General features: G+C 32.4%; 1 protein-coding gene across 2 annotated transcripts in view; it reads left to right on the top strand.

The window, feature by feature from the left end:
* Positions 1–20770, top strand: part of LOC118265167 (ATP-binding cassette subfamily G member 4) — a 46058-nt gene that overhangs the window by 18319 nt on the left and 6969 nt on the right. For both annotated transcript variants that reach the window (XM_050705714.1, XM_050705713.1), the window contains exon 2: positions 11185–11369. In XM_050705714.1, coding sequence (XP_050561671.1) covers positions 11215–11369 — 155 coding nt within the window. In that variant the 5' untranslated portion in view covers positions 11185–11214. The remainder of the gene's footprint in view (positions 1–11184; positions 11370–20770) is intronic.

The raw sequence follows: 20770 nt of genomic DNA, 5'->3' as shown, positions 1-20770 counted from the left end.
GTCGTTTTCTTTCAATCACTTTCTTTATTGTACTTTCTTTGTATTACTGCTTATGGCTGAGGTTTATAAATAGCTATTCCAGTGTTTTTATTGATGTGAGTTACACTGTAGTTTACACGTGTCTGTCTTTATTTTTTTATGATTTCTGTTTTACGTTAAAGTTTATACAAAGAGAATTTCTTACCGTTGGAAAATATTTCTATATTGACTACTGACATTACTAAAATTTAGTTTTATTTTATCTTTTATCTCATTTTCTACAATGACGTCTGTTATGTTGTAAAAATGTTAATCGGCTTGCTTATGTGGGAAGTAAATAATTATTTTTCATTTAATATTATGAATTTATACCAAAACTTTCATAGGAATCTTTTTTATAACTACCATTGACATTATTAACGCCCACAAATTGAAGAAGAGTTTTAATATTTCTGTCCGAATTCGTTCCAGTTATTTGGAACATAATAATTTTTATTTTTAGCATGGCTAAATCAGGATTACGACTTCCAGATGAGTGATGACAATTTTGAACCCATTTTTCTTCATTTTACTCCGACTTGAGTGAATGATTGATAGCTTCTGACTCTCATAATTCCTTTAGCAATTTTTGGAGCTAAATATTTTTGATTATTTTTTGTTTCACTGGCTGGCGGTGTTTCTATCTGGTGATCTTATTTTCTTTATTCCAAAATTCTTCAAAATTTTGATTAAAGATTTTTCTGCCTTTCCTACGGTTACTATAAATGCGAAATTTTGTTTGTTTGTTACTCCTTCACGTCAAAACGGCTGTAGGGATAGAGATGAAATTTGGAACAGGGGTAGATTATAGTCTAGAATAACACATAGGCTACTTTTTATCCCATAGAAATGCGGGTGAAGCCGCTGGCAGAAGCTAGTGTTCTATATTTCTGATAGTAATGTAAATAACTGACTTAAGTACTAGGCTACCATAATCTGTATAAAGTATGATATTTCGTTCAATGAACTGAAATAACTTTTCATCCAAGAGCCTGGGTTCATTGACACTTATTAGATCAATCGAATCGAGTTAAGATAAAACGATTCTGGCAACAATAATTGAACATTGGGCTCAATGTCTTCTGACCTTAATAGATTTTTTAGCTTGATGATCATTTAACTAAAGTGCTTACCCATTTAAACTTTTGTAGTAGTCACATCATTTTGTATCCATCGATAAAAACAATTAATGTTCCAGTAGAGGTTTTTAGATAGAGAGTATTTTATTTTGAAGGATTTTTTGAGATAATACTGAAATAGCAACCAACAGCAAGTACCAATGATACTTTTTCCTAGTTATATGTACTATCTAAGATTACTTAGACACCATTGAAAAATGGTGAAGGAAAAATCGTGAGGGAACCTGGGCTTAAAATTTTTAGTTATAAGTTTGAAATCGCCAGCCGGCATTGAGTAAGCGTGGTGATTAATCTTAAAGCTCAAACATTTCTCCAACGTATTAAAGACTTAATAATTATTTGCAGTTTTCTATTGATATATGTACAGTCAGAAGTATATTCAGAACGCAACACAATTCAATTGTTATTTTTCAACTGAAACCAGTAAAAACGTTGCATAGCCATTGTATTACAGTTTAGGTCAAAAAAGTTAACGGGAAAACTGTATTTTGTCTCATCACATGAGTACATAACTGTTTATTTACATGCGAAGTATGTCAGTAAAGAGCAATGACACGGTCATTATTGTTGCATTTTTTTTTCTTTTTATACTCCACATATATTTATACTCCAATTTAATTAATGTTTAATTTATACGACATTTTATTACACTGCATTTATCATTCTGTTAAACAAATTAATCGTTTTATTGAATTTCATTCAACATTTTAGTGAAATGAATTTATCAATCAGTTAAAATAATAACAATATCATTCTATATTTTAGTAAAATGAATTTATGATTTAGCTAAAAATTTATTTAATCATTTAATTTCATTCAACATTTTAGTGAAATGAATTTATCATTTAATTAATATATCGCGGATTTTTTTTATTAATCCGTATAATGTTTAAATCTAAAATGTTGTTATCATAATACTATATTATATGCAAATTTTAAAATACCTATTGACCGATTTATCATATCGGTTATCAACATGTGTTGGGTCGAAGATTATTTTGATAACAATATAGCATTATATTTTATAATCATAATTAACAACAATAATTTCTTGATTGCTTACGTTAATAACATTTTGGAGATTCCTCAATATATTTAATTGATTTTTTTTTACATTTAGTGGATTTTTAAGTAAATAGTTTTGTGGAAGAAGTATAAGTATTTCAAACAAAATTCATGAAAAACAACAATAACTTCCACATTCCTTAAATCTTATTTAAGGGTATCACTCGACTGACGTTTTAAATAACCTTACGTCACATTTCGCCTTAAAATATGCCCATTACGTTCTAATCCAATAATATTACACGTGCCTCGAAATTTGTAATCCTGTTTTACTTAATGTTAAGGGTAAGACTTGAGCATTATAATGTACATCCGAATTTTATTAGAACTTGGTTCCAACCTTATGCAATAAGGACCAGATATGTATAGGTATGATCATCACCACATCAGTCATTCGCAAGATATTTATTACTGAACATAGATGTCATAGAAGGACAATATTAATTTTATTAGTGAGTAGACCAATAAAATACACACAAAAAAGCTTAACACATACCTATGTATATTCGGTGTGTTGTTCCTTTATATCAATGTTTTCAAAAAACAAAAATGTTTTTCGTTTCGTTTCGTTTCGTCTGTATTGTTTGTTACTGCAATGAGTCATGAAAAACATGGGGAGTGTTTCAGGCAATATTCCTGAAATGTAGGTCAGTGAGACCATTCACGATCAATAAGGGAATGGCCAGTTCTATTCATGAGGATACAAGTTTTAAATCTTTGAGAAGTAGGTAATGAGAAAAAGGAAAATCGAAGTAAAAATGCTTGTAATTATATTTTGTTACTATTGTAATTGTCCAGAAAAACCTTATTAAGGGTGCTTTTCTACCAGAAATGTGCTACGAAGATGTAATCTAAGCTGTGAAACTATATGACTGTTTCCACTGATACTAAGCTATGTAGCTGAGCGAGTAAGATGTGCAGCTCGAATATGCGATGTATCAATGGGAAGCTATCCATAGCACGCATCTTTTCACATAAAAAACATAGCTTAGCTTAGTCCGTTTCAATGTGTACCAATGAATATTAGTATGATTGGTGGAAGTCAAACGCATCGACAGCAGTATAGCATAGCCCATCATTGGAGGAAAAGCACTCTAAACGTTACTTTATAAAAAAAACTTGTGATTTAAAAAGTAATTACTTCTTGCTTATTGAAAAACGTTTTTCATTTGTGTCAATCGAAAATTAAATTAAACGAGACGTTATTCATCTCGTATTTTCTATTTATAATCAAAGTACATTTTTCTCAGAAAAAGTTAATAAACGTTAAGTAAATATTAATAATTTCCTTATGTAATTTTGTTTTCATTTATACTTATTAAATTATCGAAATATTAAGATTGTTATTAATAAGATGGATGTGAATAGAAAATTCCTGGAACGTATAAGTGGAAGCTATTAGGAGACCGGAATTTGTGAAGTATAACGTTGGTCATTTTTTGTTGAGGGGAGAAAATCATTGAATGACTTTTCCCGTCTTGGGTGAGGCAAGAGGTTAAGTAGAGTCAAACTCTTACTGAATAAAATCCACCCCGTTCCTACTCTTGCTTTTCGAGCTGGAGCCCCCATAAATCGCTAGGAAGTCCGCAGCTCCGGGTCAAACATTACACATTTTATTAATATTTTACTATCTATAAGAAAACGTAATATTATTTTATCTTAGTACTTTATCTACTCAAATGAAAAGAAAGTATAGAATACTAACGAAGACGTGTCTGAATATTTTTTGATGTCTTTGAGAAAATCCCCGTCATCCGTAAACAGTTCTTGAGAATATTTATCTGAGACTAATGTTTGTAAACATGTGTATATGACACAGATTCATAAAAATGTTTGTTTAAAATAAATGAGAAAAACATGAAAATAAATCTATCGTATTGAAGTCTACAACAGAAGTTATAAGGAGCAAAGAAATAAAAACAAATATTAAGGAAGGTCGTCAAGCGATAGGCGGGTCTGAGAGATATTATTATAGCAATCAAGTTGGTTCTTGAGATTGATGATACCTGCGATCAAATAATGGTACTAAGTATGGAAAAGATGGTATATATTTTGATATGAATGTAGTGCAAACATAATGACGTAAAATAATAAAGTGATAATAGTGTTGAAATAGTAATTGAAGAATCAGCTGTGAATGATGATGATGACAAAGATGTTGTACATGTACATAACATTGATGCCATAAGAGAACTACACTAATATTATAAATGTGAAAGTTTGTTTGTTTAGATGTTTAAAGGTTTGTCTGCCAACCAATTACTCTAAAACTACAGAACGAATTTTGATGAAAGGTATACAGACAGGACATGAGCTGACTTGGATGATAGAATACTTTTTATACCACGGGAACGCGGGTGGACCCGCTGGCAGAAGCTAGTAATTAATATATTTTTGAAAAAAAATTTGTCGAAGATAACAAGAAAATATTAAAAAGAGGGAGGGAACTAAACATGTATAGTGCGTATATACCTATATATACAAGTAAAGTTCCAAGATTGGTTCGATTCGAGAGAGGCACAAGCTCTGAATTTTTGACAAAGGTTAGGATTGGGCTGGTTCAGTGAGTACCTGCGTCCCACAGGGATTGTGCTAGATAGATAGAGGAATGTAGCAGAGAATATAAAGTGTGTTGGTTATTCTCAACGTAGGTGTCAGTGGGAACTAGATTGGTTATTCTCAAACGAAATTAAATTTGATTTTTTGTTTGACCACGACAAAAGAATTTCCAAAAAAACATCGAATATATGACATTTTTTTCTTTACTTGTTACTCCAGATTATTTAACGAATTCATCTCAGTTTTATATACTCTGTAATGCAGTAGCTATATTTTGGGCCTCCTGCTGGCGATTGCATTTATAGGTTTTTGACATTTGGTAAAAACTATCGCGATCTTTTATTATTATCATAGTATTTAACTGTTTCAAAGAATCTGTTAATATTTAATAGAAATGTGGTAAACGCACGGTATCACGCGGTCGAGCTAATTCTGTATCAAGGTGAAAGACAAAAATGAGAGTTTATTAATCTGCTAGTGAATTCACAAGCTCTAGTTTATCAGAGAACACTTTTCACTGTCTAACAAAACTGTCTGTATGAAGTTATTATACTGCAGTACAATACATATGTACTGGAGTTGTTCACGGTATTTTAGCTCTAGTAAACTTTTCAACTGATGAAACATCTGCAGAGTTTTGAATACTAAATGGGACTGTCTTAAATTCTGCGGTTAAAACATTTTTGTTTACAATTTCTGGTTTAGTTTTGTTTAATTCTTCTTGTTTAGCTTTGAGGAAAATTGGTCCATCAGATTTTATATCATTCATTGTCAGCGTTGGTTTTGCTTCTAAATTTTTATTTCCTTCATCAACATACTGTGAATCATTATTATCTACGAGTGATCTAATATCAATGAGTTCTATTATCTAATGATTACTTACGTAACTGTACGTGCTGCATGCTAATTAATTGTTTGATATTCATCTCAACATGTTTACCTATAACGTTATCTTAGTCACCAAGCTTGAGTTAAAGATTCGTAAATATGTATATTAAGTCTTTAATATATGCAATGTAGATTTTAAAATAACATGTTGCATTTAATTAAAATTACAAAGCTTGTTTTATTAACCTGATTATTTTTTTCACTATCTAGAAATGATTGGTCATTGGTTTTTTCGTTATTTCCTGTTCCATGTGCATTAAATAAACTTTTAAAATATATCACTGCCTCGTTGGTTGTGTTACAAGTGCGATTTGCCGGATAAGGTATTACTAGACTTTTTTCGGTTTTTTGAAAATTGCTTAGTAGCAGCACGGAGTCTGGAATTGTGCCCAAGTAAATCGCAATGAGCTCACCCCCTATTAAACGGGACTTATAACACAAATAGTGAAGAATTGGTGTACATTGTATTGGTATTATGTGACGTAATGTGCACAGCTGCCTATTGTTTTTGGGATAGAAAAGGCGTGACAAAATATATCTTTCTATCTCTTTCTTAAACATCATCCTTATCAATTTCAACATCGCATACTTATCTGTAATCATCTGTTTCTGCATATAGACCACAATTCACGTTCATCATAAACAACATTATTAAGACTGTAGCCATTTACCTCGATAAGGTCATTAACTACAGTCTAATTCACATTTAAATTGCCTAGAGCAAAAAGGAAGCCTTTCATAAATCTGAAATCAGGGTAACCTTAGCAATTAAGGACCTTATCAGACTACAAACAAAGACGAGATTTGTATGATAGCCTTATCTGATATATGGCATACTCCTGCAGTTAAAATTTATCGTACCAATAAACAAGATTTTAATGAAACTATCGTTAATATTAATGTCAATTTTGATTTATGTTACCTTATTATAATTATGGTGGATGTCATGTTTGTCAATTAATGGATATTTATTATAAGTTTTGGTTCATAGGATGTTGTAAATTAAATTACGTTTTGATAAATATTTTTTTGGTTAATTTTATTTTCTTTTTAGTTTCTTTTTTATGAATGGAATTACTACATCTATTCGAAGAAGTTAAATATTTTGAATTTATTCTTTCTCCTAGTTTCATTTCCTTCAGTGTGAATATGTTATGTGACAGATTTTACATAAAATAATACTTTACGTTTTGCCTGTTATCAACCTGGTTACATTACATGAAGCATACTTATGTTCGCCTCTCATATATGTCTAGCAGTCCTCTTAATGTCAAGTCCGGTTTACAAAGAAGGAGTTTCTGCTAAAAACATGCCTACATTTCTAAAGCCTGATTGAAAAAACATGTTCAATTATAATTAAAATCCTTTTTTTAACCATTTTACGTTAGAACAATTCAGAAGGGAGAAAGAGAGAGAAGAAAATTCAGAGTAAAAGTTTAATTTTTAATTTGACCGTTTTTTCTGTAACTAGGTATATTGTATGTATAAGATTAACAGTTTAACATTATATCAGAAGAAAATACAATGTACACTAAACACTTTTGGATATAACACGTATGTATGCATAACTTTGGTCAATAGGTACCGAAAATTTATCATAGAATTTTGTAATTTGTTACGCAAAACGATAATTATCAGTGTAATCCTATGAAACACAGCTGTGTACCTACACCTACAGGCTTGTACAATGTCTTTGTCTAGTCTCCACGTGTGATAATCATGTTAATTAGTTTTAGGTTATTTGATTAGTTTCTAATGCGTTATAGGGCAAATGAGAAGTCAGAAAGTTTATATAGGTTCCCGTAAGGGTTCATAGATTTTCTAAATCATTAATGTTTGCATGGAGTGTCAGACTCTTACTGACTAAAAACCGCCCTGTTCGAGGTTTGAACACAAATATAGTTTATTACTTGTAGTTTACTTAATCAATATGATTGGATTTTCTTTCATTCATATTATTAAATCATTTTGGCAGTAACATCATTGGAAAAAGTAATTTTCACACATTTTTATCGTAGACTAAATAGATAAATTTATTGATTTTTCACGAGGCTAGTAGTAGGACGAATGTTTTGGCCCTAATCGCTTTTTTACTGTGTTTATCTTAACAGAGATTACTTGTAAAGGGTGCTTCCTTTTCACACTTATTTATCAAAGGTTCTGTTTGTGAGAAAGTGATTAAAACTGTTAGAACCTTGTCACATGAAAGAGTCAAGATAAAATTTTCTAAGTTTATTGAGAATCTTTTGTTTCGATTATTAATAATATCAAAGCCTTGAATTTACTCATCAACGATGCAGTCTTTTGTGATTTGAAGTCCAGAAAACTGGTTTGTTTACAACGTGACAAATAAAAAAACCTTGATTGGTAAATAATACTGTGATTTGTAAATTATGTTTGATATTTAGGAGCTAGTTTTTTTACATTAAATTAAAGATATTTTTATACAATAGTCTATACAGTAAAAAAAAAACATTTTAAACCAGTCTACCTAGAATTCGAATCTTTAATTTAGCTAAATGCTCATGAAAAATTTAGATTTTAAACTATGAGCATAAAAAGTTATATATTCTACATAACGAATTATAAAACCTACGAAGATAAAAATATTTAATAGTTTAAACAAATAATTTCGTGTACAAATGGCGAATAAGGAAGTGACCTAACAGATAGATGTGACGACAGCAGCTTAATAACAACTTTGATACTTGAAACAGGTCCATTACTAAATGTACTCACGTTTATCAAACCGTTTTTTTGGCAATGCCATCTTGTTAATGGCGCTATAAGAGTGGCCTTGAGGGAAAAATAGTAGCCATGGAGTTTCTTGCTCGTTTTTCTTCAGAGATCGATACTTTGGGAAGAGTATATAGCTTAAATAAGGTACTAACTTAAAATTTACTTACGCGAAACGAAGTATCAGTATTCTATCGATATTTTATAATCCTCGGCTAAAACATAAATCTCAGCGAAGGGCGTTGCTGTAGAACTTGAGCTCAATCGGATTGGATCTCTAACGAATTAATGGGCCAAGCTAAAATTGATTAAAGTTTCAGAAATTTTGATAAAATCAAATATTTCTAGAATATCACCCCTTTACTGACATGATACGTTCACACAATAAAGCAATAAAAGTCCAAAGGAACAATCTCTAGCGATAGTGGATGGGATCATAAAAGTTGATTGATCGACATTGTTTTTCAAACTCAGTCGAGCGTCACCTTGCATCGTGTTATGAATACTAAACGCGTCCACACTAGACACTTAGACAGTTTCATTGAATATCCATACATGATAGCAGGAAATTTTATAGATTTTCCTTTTACACTGGATATGGATGACTTGCTTGTTAGAAGACTTACTAATCTGGGTGTGAAGTTCTAAATATCTGTTACCAATCTTAATCTTGATCACTATTTCTAGCTTGAAGTCAGACCTCTAGATAAGGTGATTACAATAATTTACATTAGTAGATTCGAGAAGAACAATATCCGTGAGAACAACAATATGAATTTATAAACTTATCAAACATAGCTAAAATTAGTAATATTCTAAAACCGGTAGAAGTTTTTATAGCAGACCAAAGTGCTAAAGACGTTATGTGATTTTTTCCACTAACACCAAATGTAGTGTATCGTGACCGTCAACCTAATACAGCAAAACTTCATGGTATAAGTCACTTTAATTAAGTAATAACAGGCTGTATACTGAATGACGTAGATACACAGTAAGTAGGTACATGCGCACTCATGCGGCCTTGACGCGTACCATCAAAGATTCGTTACTTTGAGTACACGTTGGTAGCAAACCGACTGTACTTTATACCAGCAATTGTTAAACAAATAAATGCATTATCTTGACTCCAATATATACAGAACTAATTTATGAACGACTGGAAGCAGTAGAATGGTAAACAGAAGAATTTTCATTAGTTGGTCGTAACACAAATAGCGTAATACATTTTTCCGTGACCGAAATAGCCAGCGAGCAAGCGTCGGTGTTACTTAAATATTTTAGGACCTAACTGAGAGGTAGAAAATGAAGTCAGTGATGCGGAACTTAGTGTACTGAATGTACTAAGACTTGTTCCCAAAGACAATGTTAAATATAAATTTATTCATGAAGTAGGTACTGGTGAAGATAATAATATAGGTTTTGTGTTCTGTCGTAGTTCACTAAATTAGATAGAACATTACCACTGTAATCTAGATCTAATTACGTATTCAACGTTGTAGCTTATCTCCCGATCGATATTCTTGCTAGTGGTTCCGTGAACTGAATTAATAACGATTGTTTAATCTCACCTTTTTATTAACTTACATCATCATCGTGTTAGATTGGTTCTTAACTTTTTGTATCTTGACATTTGTACTGGACAAAGATCTTTCAAAATGTCATCGGAGAAATATATCTTTCGCTATATAAAAATGCAACCGTCACTGGTATCCCGACAATCATTCACAATCAAGTTCCGCTGTTCTAATCCATATTGTATTGCAATTCCGTTGTTGTAGTGACGTCATTTAGAAGAAAGTCGATAATCGTCCCACGAACAAGCCGACGAATGTCGTGGTCATTGTTACTCCCATACGTATAACAACTTGCGTCATATTTCCTATTTTTGTTCTATTCTGGGAACGGAACTGCTAATATTTTATGGGCTTATTTGTGAAAGGTGGAGTATGGTCGTTAGTTCCAAAGGCAATATTGTCTTGAATTATTCTTTAAATTGGACACAGAATGAATAAGCTAAAAGATCTCGAAAATTATAGCAACGTTAAGCTATTAATTTATATTTGTGACAAATGAAATCTGTTTTAATAGAGACCCTAATTGTGACTAATTAGCCCCAGGGGAGAGAATTGTGGAACATAATTTACTGTGAATTTAAAACGTATTTTGTGCTTTTAGCAAAATAGCCACATAAATTGGATTTTTCAATTTATTCTGAAGATCGTTTTAGACTTTCTACGTTTCACTGATATTTATGTTGTTCATTTACGGTTTCTTTGCAACTATCAGCTGTTTTGACATTTAATTTGAATCAATCTTCTTCATTTTGACTGACAGAGTTATCTATCTAATGTTGTGACTGGTGTTTTCACTTCGATTGCTGCTGCACGGCCACGATTTATTTTATTTTCTCTTGCTTTATTACTTTCATTGATATTATCTGTTTCTAAGCCTTTAATCAATTTTATATTTATTGTCACTTTCTTTACTGACGTGCGCGAGTCTGGTTGAAGATTTATTAACGTTGTAATTGAATTGATTTATTTTCTTAGGTAATGAGTGTAGTCAGTGAAAATATATTGTGTATTATCGTCGTCATAATCAAAATTGTTAGGGCTTGTTAGGGTTAAAATGGTAGTCAGGAAATGAATTTCACTATTTTATCGACCTAAGGCTTTGGATTAGAAATATCGATTTGATACGATACGATATAACGAAATAAAGTCGAAAGTATGTTTGAAAATGTATCATAATGCTAAATTTAAATTTTCTTTAATTCCAGGGCCCAATATCACACGATGTCAATGCAGCGATGACGTCTGGCCTAAAGATGGAGTCGAAAGGCACCCAGATCCACCTGCCGCTAATGGGTCGCGGGAGCCGTGGAGAACTGAACGACAAAGTGACCTTCGCCCAGGTCAAGTCACCACCATACTCAGAACAGCTCAATAATGGACAGTTGTTGGGGTAAATATCTCTTTTCAAACTGATAATTAAGCTAATTGATACGTGCTTGAACAAACTGTTTATAAAAACGAAAAGTATACAAGTTAGAAAAAGCTAACACAACGATGATAATATCTAATAAATGATAGGTGATGTCGAAAACCTAATTGATGACCAAACATTAAAGCTTATCGTTCCTAAAAATCACAATAATGGTTTTGACGTTAAACATTCTTTAGTGAAAAATATGAAAGGATCAACAACGATTTATTACTTAAATTATCTTTATAAATACTGACATAGACTTTTGGGAATTTGAAGTCGAGGGACCGCTGGAGAATAATAATCCAGAGGAGTCTGGAAAAGGCAAACCCAATTTCGCTTTACTTATAACTTTCTAAATACATAAATGAAAATGGAAGGGACTGTATCTTGTATCTAGGTTATGTAATGGTCCCAGTTGTATCCCAAAAAATATTTTAGAAATAATTTTAGGATGGAACGGGGCATAAATTTCGATGAACCATAAAGTTGGGGACGCGGGTCAAGTTCAAGCGCGTTTTGGTTTGTAAATTCAAATTAATTTCGTAGCTTACCGTAGGAGTTTGTAGTGAAGTTACAGCTGCGTAGGCTAAATGATTTAAAGGTTAAGCTGTGCTTGTTGCGGTTGGTCCATGGATCGATAACCATTTTGCAGCATCCATAGTCTTAGTGAATAAAGCCGACAGTCAGATAAACATTCTCGTTAAAGCGGCTATTAAAATTGTTTAATATTGCGTGCTGATTACACAAGCTAAAAAAAAGTAAGTAACCAAAGAATATGAAAAAAAAATACATCCCTATTTACAAAACCCAAGAAGCAACATTTATTAGATACTCGGCTTTCTGAACAATCCAAAAGGGTAAGCCATCCCAAAAATATAAAACAGCTAGACAGACCCAGAGAATTCTAGACAATCTAAATTCAATAAGGCATCCCCAAAACTTCACTGTTGTAGACTTTGTCTTAGCAAAAAAGGACCCAAAACTTTTTGCTAGGAACAAAAAGTTGAAAAACTACGTCATTTAGACATGTAATGTATTTTATTAGCTAGATCAAAACATATAATAAATAATGGATGGCTCGTTTGTTGCTAAGCCCATGTTTTTTTGGGTCGACCACAGGTTCAAGGCGAGAATTATTCATAGTTTGATAGACAAATAATATAATATATATGTTATCGATAGCCTTTATTTGCAAAACGTCCAGAATTTATTATTTAAGTGGTACGAAGAAATGGAAATTGATGTGTGATCTACTTTTTAGATCTAGGACGTTTCATACATACATCAGTTGTATACAAAATTGCTTTCATCTTAACCTAAATGGTTTAGGTTGCTTGAGAGGCAGATTGAGCCATCCATTTTTAAATAAATTGACTAGGGAATCGGAAATCAAGGTTATTGTATTAACAAAAGAATGGCGGTTTACTCACGTAAATTAATGGAGAAAAGCTCTAGTAGTCACAGAGGGACTCCTCATCATTAGCAGAATGATTTACGTGTGTGAATCGTGATTTAGTTAATTTAGTATGTCTTATGATAGTTATTATAAAAATATAGTCATTGTAAAACAACCACTACATTTACGTAATGAGGTAGTCAATAAAAATGTTATAGTTATGTTATCAAACATACCAGTTGTCTTAAACAATAGCCAGTAAAATTTCGACGAAATCTCCAAATTACTTAACACTAATTACTAAGAATAAGACAAGATAAATTAATGAGCAGTTACTCAGTAAAAATCTTGATTAAAAGTTTTTTTAGCAAGATTTTATTATAAGATAACCTCTATAATAATTTTACGAGTAGTACGCGTGTTTTAAAAGAGTATTCTGGTGTAGAATTTTAATTAAGGGAAACGTGTTTTGCATGAAAATGAGCCCTATTTAGGAGGAAGGGTAAGGACTAATTTAGCGTCAAGCATGTCCTCGTATGTGCGTGTAAAATTAATGATATAGTGTACAATGCGAGTTGGTTGAAAAAAATGCTGGAAAATAGCCAAACATTAAAGTTACTATGTTTAATCATTAATAATATTCTCGAAGCTCTGTGCAAAGAATAAAAACTTTGATTAACTACGGTAGACGAATCGTCGGTACAATTTGTTTAACAATAGAGTTCAAATTCCAATACCTCAGTAGGTACTCAGTAAACAATCCGAAAGATCGTTAACATTTGCCGCTTCAATGATATCGATGTGATAAAACTCATCAATTCGAACAAAAAATCAGAAACTGACTATTGTATAAAGTGTTCCAATTACTTCGATTAGGTCTATTACAATAATTGGGTGCTCTACTAGACAGAATATTTTATTCAAAGGTAATTCGACATCTAATCTAATTTTCATAGCGAGAAATTACCTGGTACTTACGTCTAATCCTATAATTATGTTCTAAGTAATTCCTTCTACCGTTATAGCGTTTGCGTCAAACACTTCAAGACCGGCTTTTAATAACACAAATTAACAATATAGAAGCATTGTTTTTTGGTGTCGTTACGTAGGTTTATGATCGTAGTGTCCAATTTGTTAAAGAACACATTTGAAATTTTGGGCTTCTGTTCCTATCTGCTCTTAATTTGAATGGTATAAATAGAAATATCAGCATACTGCTACCTCTATTACATTGTGTGATAATGGTTAGGCCGTTGCAGTAAAAATATAGTTCAAACTAAAATGTTCGTCAGCTTTTTAACTCTTTCTGGCATAGTTCATCGAGAAAGTTTTATCATTATTATTTGCTAGAAACTTAACTAAAGTACGAGACGAAACCCCACTAAACCATTATGTCACATCAACACAAAAGGGAACCTGAGTAACTAGCGGAGATTCATCAGCATGTATAATGGGAGTTATTGCCAACACTACAGTTTCTTCCGTTTGCATACAATTAGTAACACAATGACGGAGTCGAGCTGACGTAGTAACTATTCTTCATGCCCACTTCAAAGGCTTCCCTTCGTTCACTTGTCCGCACTTACACACACAATTCCCTGCTGTTAGTGTTACGTGTTTTTCTGTAATCTTGTTTTTAAAACCACTTAAAGGAGGTAATCAGTTTAGGGTCTTTTAAAATTTCCCCTTTAATTGTATATCATATACTTTCAAGTTTATCACAAACGTTGTTGGTGTTGGATTGGTGGCCAAACACAGACTTATCGACGTTAAAATAAAAATAAAAAAACTTATTTCTGTCCACTTTTAAAGATGGAAGGTCATAAAAGACGCCACTGTGGTTCTAATAGATGTTGTATTTGATGTTTGGCTTGTTCTTTTTTAAAATGGGCCTAGCAACATTACAAGAAAATGATGTTATGGTAAGAACTCTCAAGTTACATCAAATAAGTACTCATTTTACTTATCAAAGAAATGAACCTATTTCTTGCTCAGAGATATTTCCGAAATGTAAGATGAGTTCGATTTTGACCTTTGAAAGAAATTGGTTTCTGGATATTTGTGTATGTAGAAAACATTGGGTGGGTTCTGTTTATGACATGACTTTGAGTCTTACTACAGTTTCGTCCTTCAGAAATTGTGGACAAGTTTCAAGTATATTTGGAAATATTTTTTCTTTTGTAGATTCTTAAAACAACTGGACCGATGTTTTGATCTCGATGTTGACATTTCAATAACCTTTCGTTTTCCCTGAAGTATGATTTTTACTATCAGACAAATGTTGTATTTTAAATTACTCCAGAATATATTGTAATCATGTCCCCATGTTTTGATATACATACATATGTGCCTGATTCTAGCCCGCAAATTACAGTTGAATTCGAATAGCGGGGGGTACTAATGGAGGTTGCAGTAAAACATTTGACTGCAAACGTTTACCAGATAAGATCTCATTTAAGCATATTATAAACCATTTAGGACGTTCGCTAAAAGATAATTGTGTCTGACCCGCTGTGAACAACCTTGATAACACTTTAGTTTTATTATTTAAATATTCCCCAGAATTTTATAATCCATTTGCGGTATTTGAGGATCCACTAAGACCTTTATAAACCTGTTTTCCAAGGGTCTGTATAATAAAGATTCCTTTCAAATTCTGGTTCCTATCTGGAGCAGGGTTTGTACAAGAATGAGTTTCGGGGAGTCAACATTATTAGGGCGTCGGTTTGGGTTGAAATAGCGTTTGTACCTCCCATTACTTTCTTTGTTAATTTTGTATGATACTACAGCGTATTGTTTCAAGGTTGGGTGTTATACCAGTTTTATTATGAAAGTGTATTATTATTCAGACGGTCCTTTTGTAGTTAGTTGGCAATTAACACCCACGTTAGCTTAACTGTCGTTATCATTAGCCTCAATGTATGTGAGAGTTTTTGGATTAGTTTCGTCTGTAGCTGTTTCGTCTATTATTGTCTGGCTTGAAATAATTGAAGAAGGTTGACTAGGTTATATTCTGTATGAATCTGTGTTTTTTAGTCCAATTAATTATGTCATGTTAGCGTCTGTCTGTCCATTTAGATGGAGACTAGGGTTTACGTTTCTTTACTATGTTTACTTTGTGTCTTAAGTATTCATTATTGTTGGAACTGAAGTAATTTTGTTATCAAAACATTTGATTATGTAATGAGCGAAATGTAATAATTGTTTTCAATCTCGCTGGTTGGGTATGTAAACAAAAATATCGATTAACAATATCAGTAACGCAATCGGTAGTTATATTGATAAACAAAAGAAGTAACTGATTGATCGAAGTGTTGATATTAATTTCTCTACACTCGTATTAATTTCAAATGAAATATTTGATGTAAAAGCTGAGATGACTATAAAGGCATCTTCGTTACATTAGGACGAAAATGATGATGACCTTATCACTTCTAATGGCGATATCATTGATGATGAAGATGAGTAAGAATGGAACTCCAGAAATGATAATATTCGGAATTTTATTAGCACTCTGTATTTAGCACGATAAAAGCATCAATCACTTAATCCAGGTCACGGCCAGTAGATATAGCACGAATGCAAAACAAACCACTCCCAAGTTCCCAAACCACACTTTAGACAGCAGCTATTCCAATGTATCAAATTGTAGAAATTGTGATTTCAATCTTAAATTTTTGGCAATAAAGTAAGAAATCCATTGAATATTTATTCGCTTTGGAGTTACTTGTTGTTTATGCATATTCCAAACATTTCAACAAAGATGAAGAATGAATTGATCACAAAGATGATAACGGTCTCACTCCGGATGCAATATTCAAATCAGAAGTTACGAATCGGATTCGATTCTTTGACGTCAATGATTCGTACAGTATTAATAAGGTAACTGTCAAATTAATTCATAGGCATCTATGAATACTGTTTTTGTATCGGACACAGCGAAACGTCCCAAATAAATAAAACATGCATTTTTGGACTTAAAACGGATCTTGCATCGTCATGGGAGATAGAGGAAAGGAATACTGTCAGTTTTGCTTTTGATACCGTCGCGAAAAGAGCTCTATTTTGGAGCTCTTTAGGTCGAAAAGTAAATTAATCGGTTTCATCGTTGTCCTGCAAATAAATCCAATGTTTTTGGGAAGACCGTGAGTAATTTACAAAGAAATAATGTTATGGGATTTCTCGGTATTTTGTTTTATAGCTCTTGAGTTTAGAGTAAAAATTTCGAGGAATATTAATTGGTAAAACATGAGTTTGTCATATGTTTAGGAAAATTAATTGTTATTGATCTAACTATAGCTTTAAGTAATTAAAAGCTTAGTCTACTTCAGGTTAGAGATATCAGGCATTATTAAAATGGAATTCAGCGTGGAACAAACATAGAAACTAGTCGTATTTAGACCACTGACGTCACATATATTTCTATTTATTAGTTTTTTATATCTGTCGCTGTAAGTTGATTGCCAAATCGTTTCGATTTAATGGTGCTATTAGAACTCCCGTGGTAATACTTGGGTCATCACTTAAAGCATTCAATGGTTCAAAACAGTAATTACATAGAATAGCTTATATTCTTAGAAGGTCTTCTATATAAAGAGTGGGGTCAATGTATCTTGGAAAAGACTTCTAGACACCTTTTATACATTTCAAAACTTGTTATCTTCTTAAGCCAAAGAATTTGATAAGACAGTACATTTTTTTTGCAAATAAAGTGTAGATCAGGAATGATTCTAATGATGACTTCAGGAACGATGCGCTGAGTTCATTAGATGAGTCAATTTCGTTAGAATTGGGTCAGTAGTCAACACCTAAATATACAATTTTATCGCATCACTGTGGTATGTCAATACGAAACAATTAGCAACAATCCATGTCGTTCTCGGTATCTTGTTATAGTAATAGTTTGATATCGTCAGAGAGAATTGATTGTGATTCAATTAGTACTGGAATGCCATCTATCACTGACACTCTAGGTGTTATAGGCTCGACGGATTTGATTAATCTCGCTGTCAGATTTGGAACATCGATGTCTGTGAGAATTGTGATCATGTTTGTGATATTGCATCCTCTATTTTGCGACAAAGGAATATTGGATTTTTCAAATTAGACTGTTGTTTGCAAATTGTTTAGCAGAGATTTGTTTTTAGGGAGCAAAACATAGTCACATTTTGTTATTTGTTGAAGTTCTTGGACTTTTTGCAATTATGGAAATATCGTAAAGTTTTCATCCTGTATATTAATCCTTTGAGCATTGCTTCTAATGTTTTTAACCAAGACATCTGACAAATACCAAGCTGCCACTCACGATCAGAAGTTGCGGGCTGTCTAGCGGGTTACCGGCTCCAGCTCGAAAAGCAGGAGTAGGAACAGGGTGGTTTTTAGTCAGTGCTTACACTGAGTCTCACAAGCTTCGCCCAAAAACAAAGCTGTCACTCACGACTTTTATAGCAGCTATACAATTGCACAGCTATATATGATAGAAGAGAACTTTTAAAGAAAATTGAAATGAAACCCATTATGATTACATAGCTAATGTCCTATTGTAAATATTATGTTCCCGGTGTGGTGATGTCACAATATAATTGAATGGAACACATCCATTACGAGGATTGTGTTATCGCCCTTGGTAGTTCCGCAAACAAAGATACCGCGTAGTGACCTATTAATATTGTTTTTGTTAAGGGTATCTTGTCAAATATGGCGATTAGGTTAATTTGGCCATTATTTCAATTGAAGGTTGCCTATGTTTATGTTATTTTTGGTCTAGTCAGTAATAAATAATAATGTGTGTTTAATTAGTCAAGTTTGTCATTAATTCGATATTATGTAGATTGATAGACCAGAATTGTTACTGACCTCAAATGGCGTCAAAAAAGGGGTAAAAACAAAAATGAATATTTTGCCTATAAGCATCTAACTTGAACATTTTCTCCGTGTTTTAGCGACAGACATACACACACACATAACACTAAAGTATAAAATTCTGTTGAAGTGTTTCCCAACTCAGAATGCCAGTTGGCAACGTTCCAGCTTGTTGTAAATGACTGAATAACTGACACGACATATTGAATTTATACATATAACGTAATAGCCGTGTTTGGGATGAAAATGGAAAATAATACTTGCATGAGATATTGCATTACGTAGAAATGCCAGCCTATCAAGGCGCCACAAACTGTGAAATATACGGAGTTGCAGAATTAAGGGTTTACCAAGGCTTCGGCTCAACAAAACTCATTGGATAATTTCCTCCCTCAAATAAAACTGTGAAATATCAATGATAGATTTTCAACCTAAGTACACTCACAGGCACATTTAACCGCCCACCTTAGAAATACGTCACCGCGTTAGTTTGCGATAAGGAATGTTTATCCCGATGGTTGTTATGTTTCAAGTGGCTACTTTGGCAATAAATTAAACACTCTGACCCTTGTTTGAAAAATCAACAATTGTTTGAAAAAAGAAGCGACAGACACAATTTTAATACGAGAGGTAAAAATAAGTTAGCTATACCGCAATTCCGATTGTCCAAAGTGCAGAAATCCTTCATGGGATTTTGTGTTAAGTGTTACAATAAACTATCAACCACCATACTGAATCTGAACGAGAAAAAATTTAAATCTTGTATAAAGCGTGAACTGTGTAAACAGGCATATTATAAACTGTCAGATTATATTGAAGATAAAAATGTGTGGCAGCATGTTGGTCCGGCTCCACTGGACACTCGCTCACACTAGACAATGCTCTAATACGATCACTAGTTACACGTTAAATTAAAGTACTAATTTATTCCAATGTAGTCTAGGGATCCTGTGGCATCAAGCAGTTATTATTTTTTTTTTTATTTGAAAAATTAAATTAAAGATTATTTTTTATTTGTATAGAAGCATTATTTCAAAATTGTAAGTGTACATATGTGGGCACTATGTTTGAAACAACCCGCTTTTTTAATTTATATTCTTTACAAATTGGTTTTCTTGTCCCATAGTTTTGACGTCGTATTGTAGTTACATTGTTCCTACATATATATACAATAGGTAAATGATCAAATAATGTATCAGAGATATTGTAAAAAACATTTTTTGAAAAGAGTAACGATGGAGTTTCTTGCTCGTTCTTCTCCATTCGAAGCAACACTTTGGAACGAGCGCCTAGCTTCACTGACAGACAGACTGACGGACAATTTAATTTGACGTTTCAAAAGTGCCTAATTTAGGATTAATTGAAATAAATGCTTTGACTTTGACTTTGACTTTGACTTTGTTTTTTTTTAGAAGTTCCTGCATTCAGATGCATTTTTGTAACTTAGTCGAAATTTTACACTCTCAGCGAAAAACTTGTGATTCTAGTAAATAATTCAGACGGTTTCGGGTACCTTGATACTGGTATCTGTATTTGTTAAATAGGTCAGAATACTTTAACCTACAAAGGAAAAACACTTCACTTATTTAACCAAACCCTTATATAAAATGTAAAGAAAAGAAAAAAAAAAAGGTAAAATTCTTCGCAACCTTCAAGTAAACTGTAATGGAGGGAAAGGAAATAAACATTGGCATTATAATAGTACTATAGACCTAATAAAAAGAAGGTCTGCCTAATAAAGCATCAGTTCAAGGCTCTTCTTCTTTAATGGAGTGACAGCAACGTCTAGGCTATAGTAATACTAGTGTTATTTAATGTTGTCTAGACGGTGTTAAAACTATTATTTTTAGCTCCAAAGTTATTCGAAGTTGTATCACTTTTAAATTGCTGCAAGTTTGTAGAGTGGTGATAAAAATATCACTCTGACGACTTGAGCTTGTAAAGATCTAAAATGTTTTAAGCTATATAGTTTAAGGAATTATAGAAATGTTGCACTCGCAAGTGATGAAAAAGCAAACGTAATATTGATAAAACATAATTCAAATGCTTGTCATAATGTGTTATACTGTAGGTATATTGTATACAAATACCAACGCAGAATTGGAATCGATTGCTGAAT

This window comes from Spodoptera frugiperda, chromosome 28, assembly GCF_023101765.2.
Source record: "Spodoptera frugiperda isolate SF20-4 chromosome 28, AGI-APGP_CSIRO_Sfru_2.0, whole genome shotgun sequence".
Classification (NCBI taxonomy): Eukaryota; Metazoa; Arthropoda; class Insecta; order Lepidoptera; family Noctuidae; genus Spodoptera; species Spodoptera frugiperda.
The sequence above is the reverse complement of the archived record's forward strand: the minus strand, read 5'-3'. Positions and strand labels throughout refer to the sequence as shown.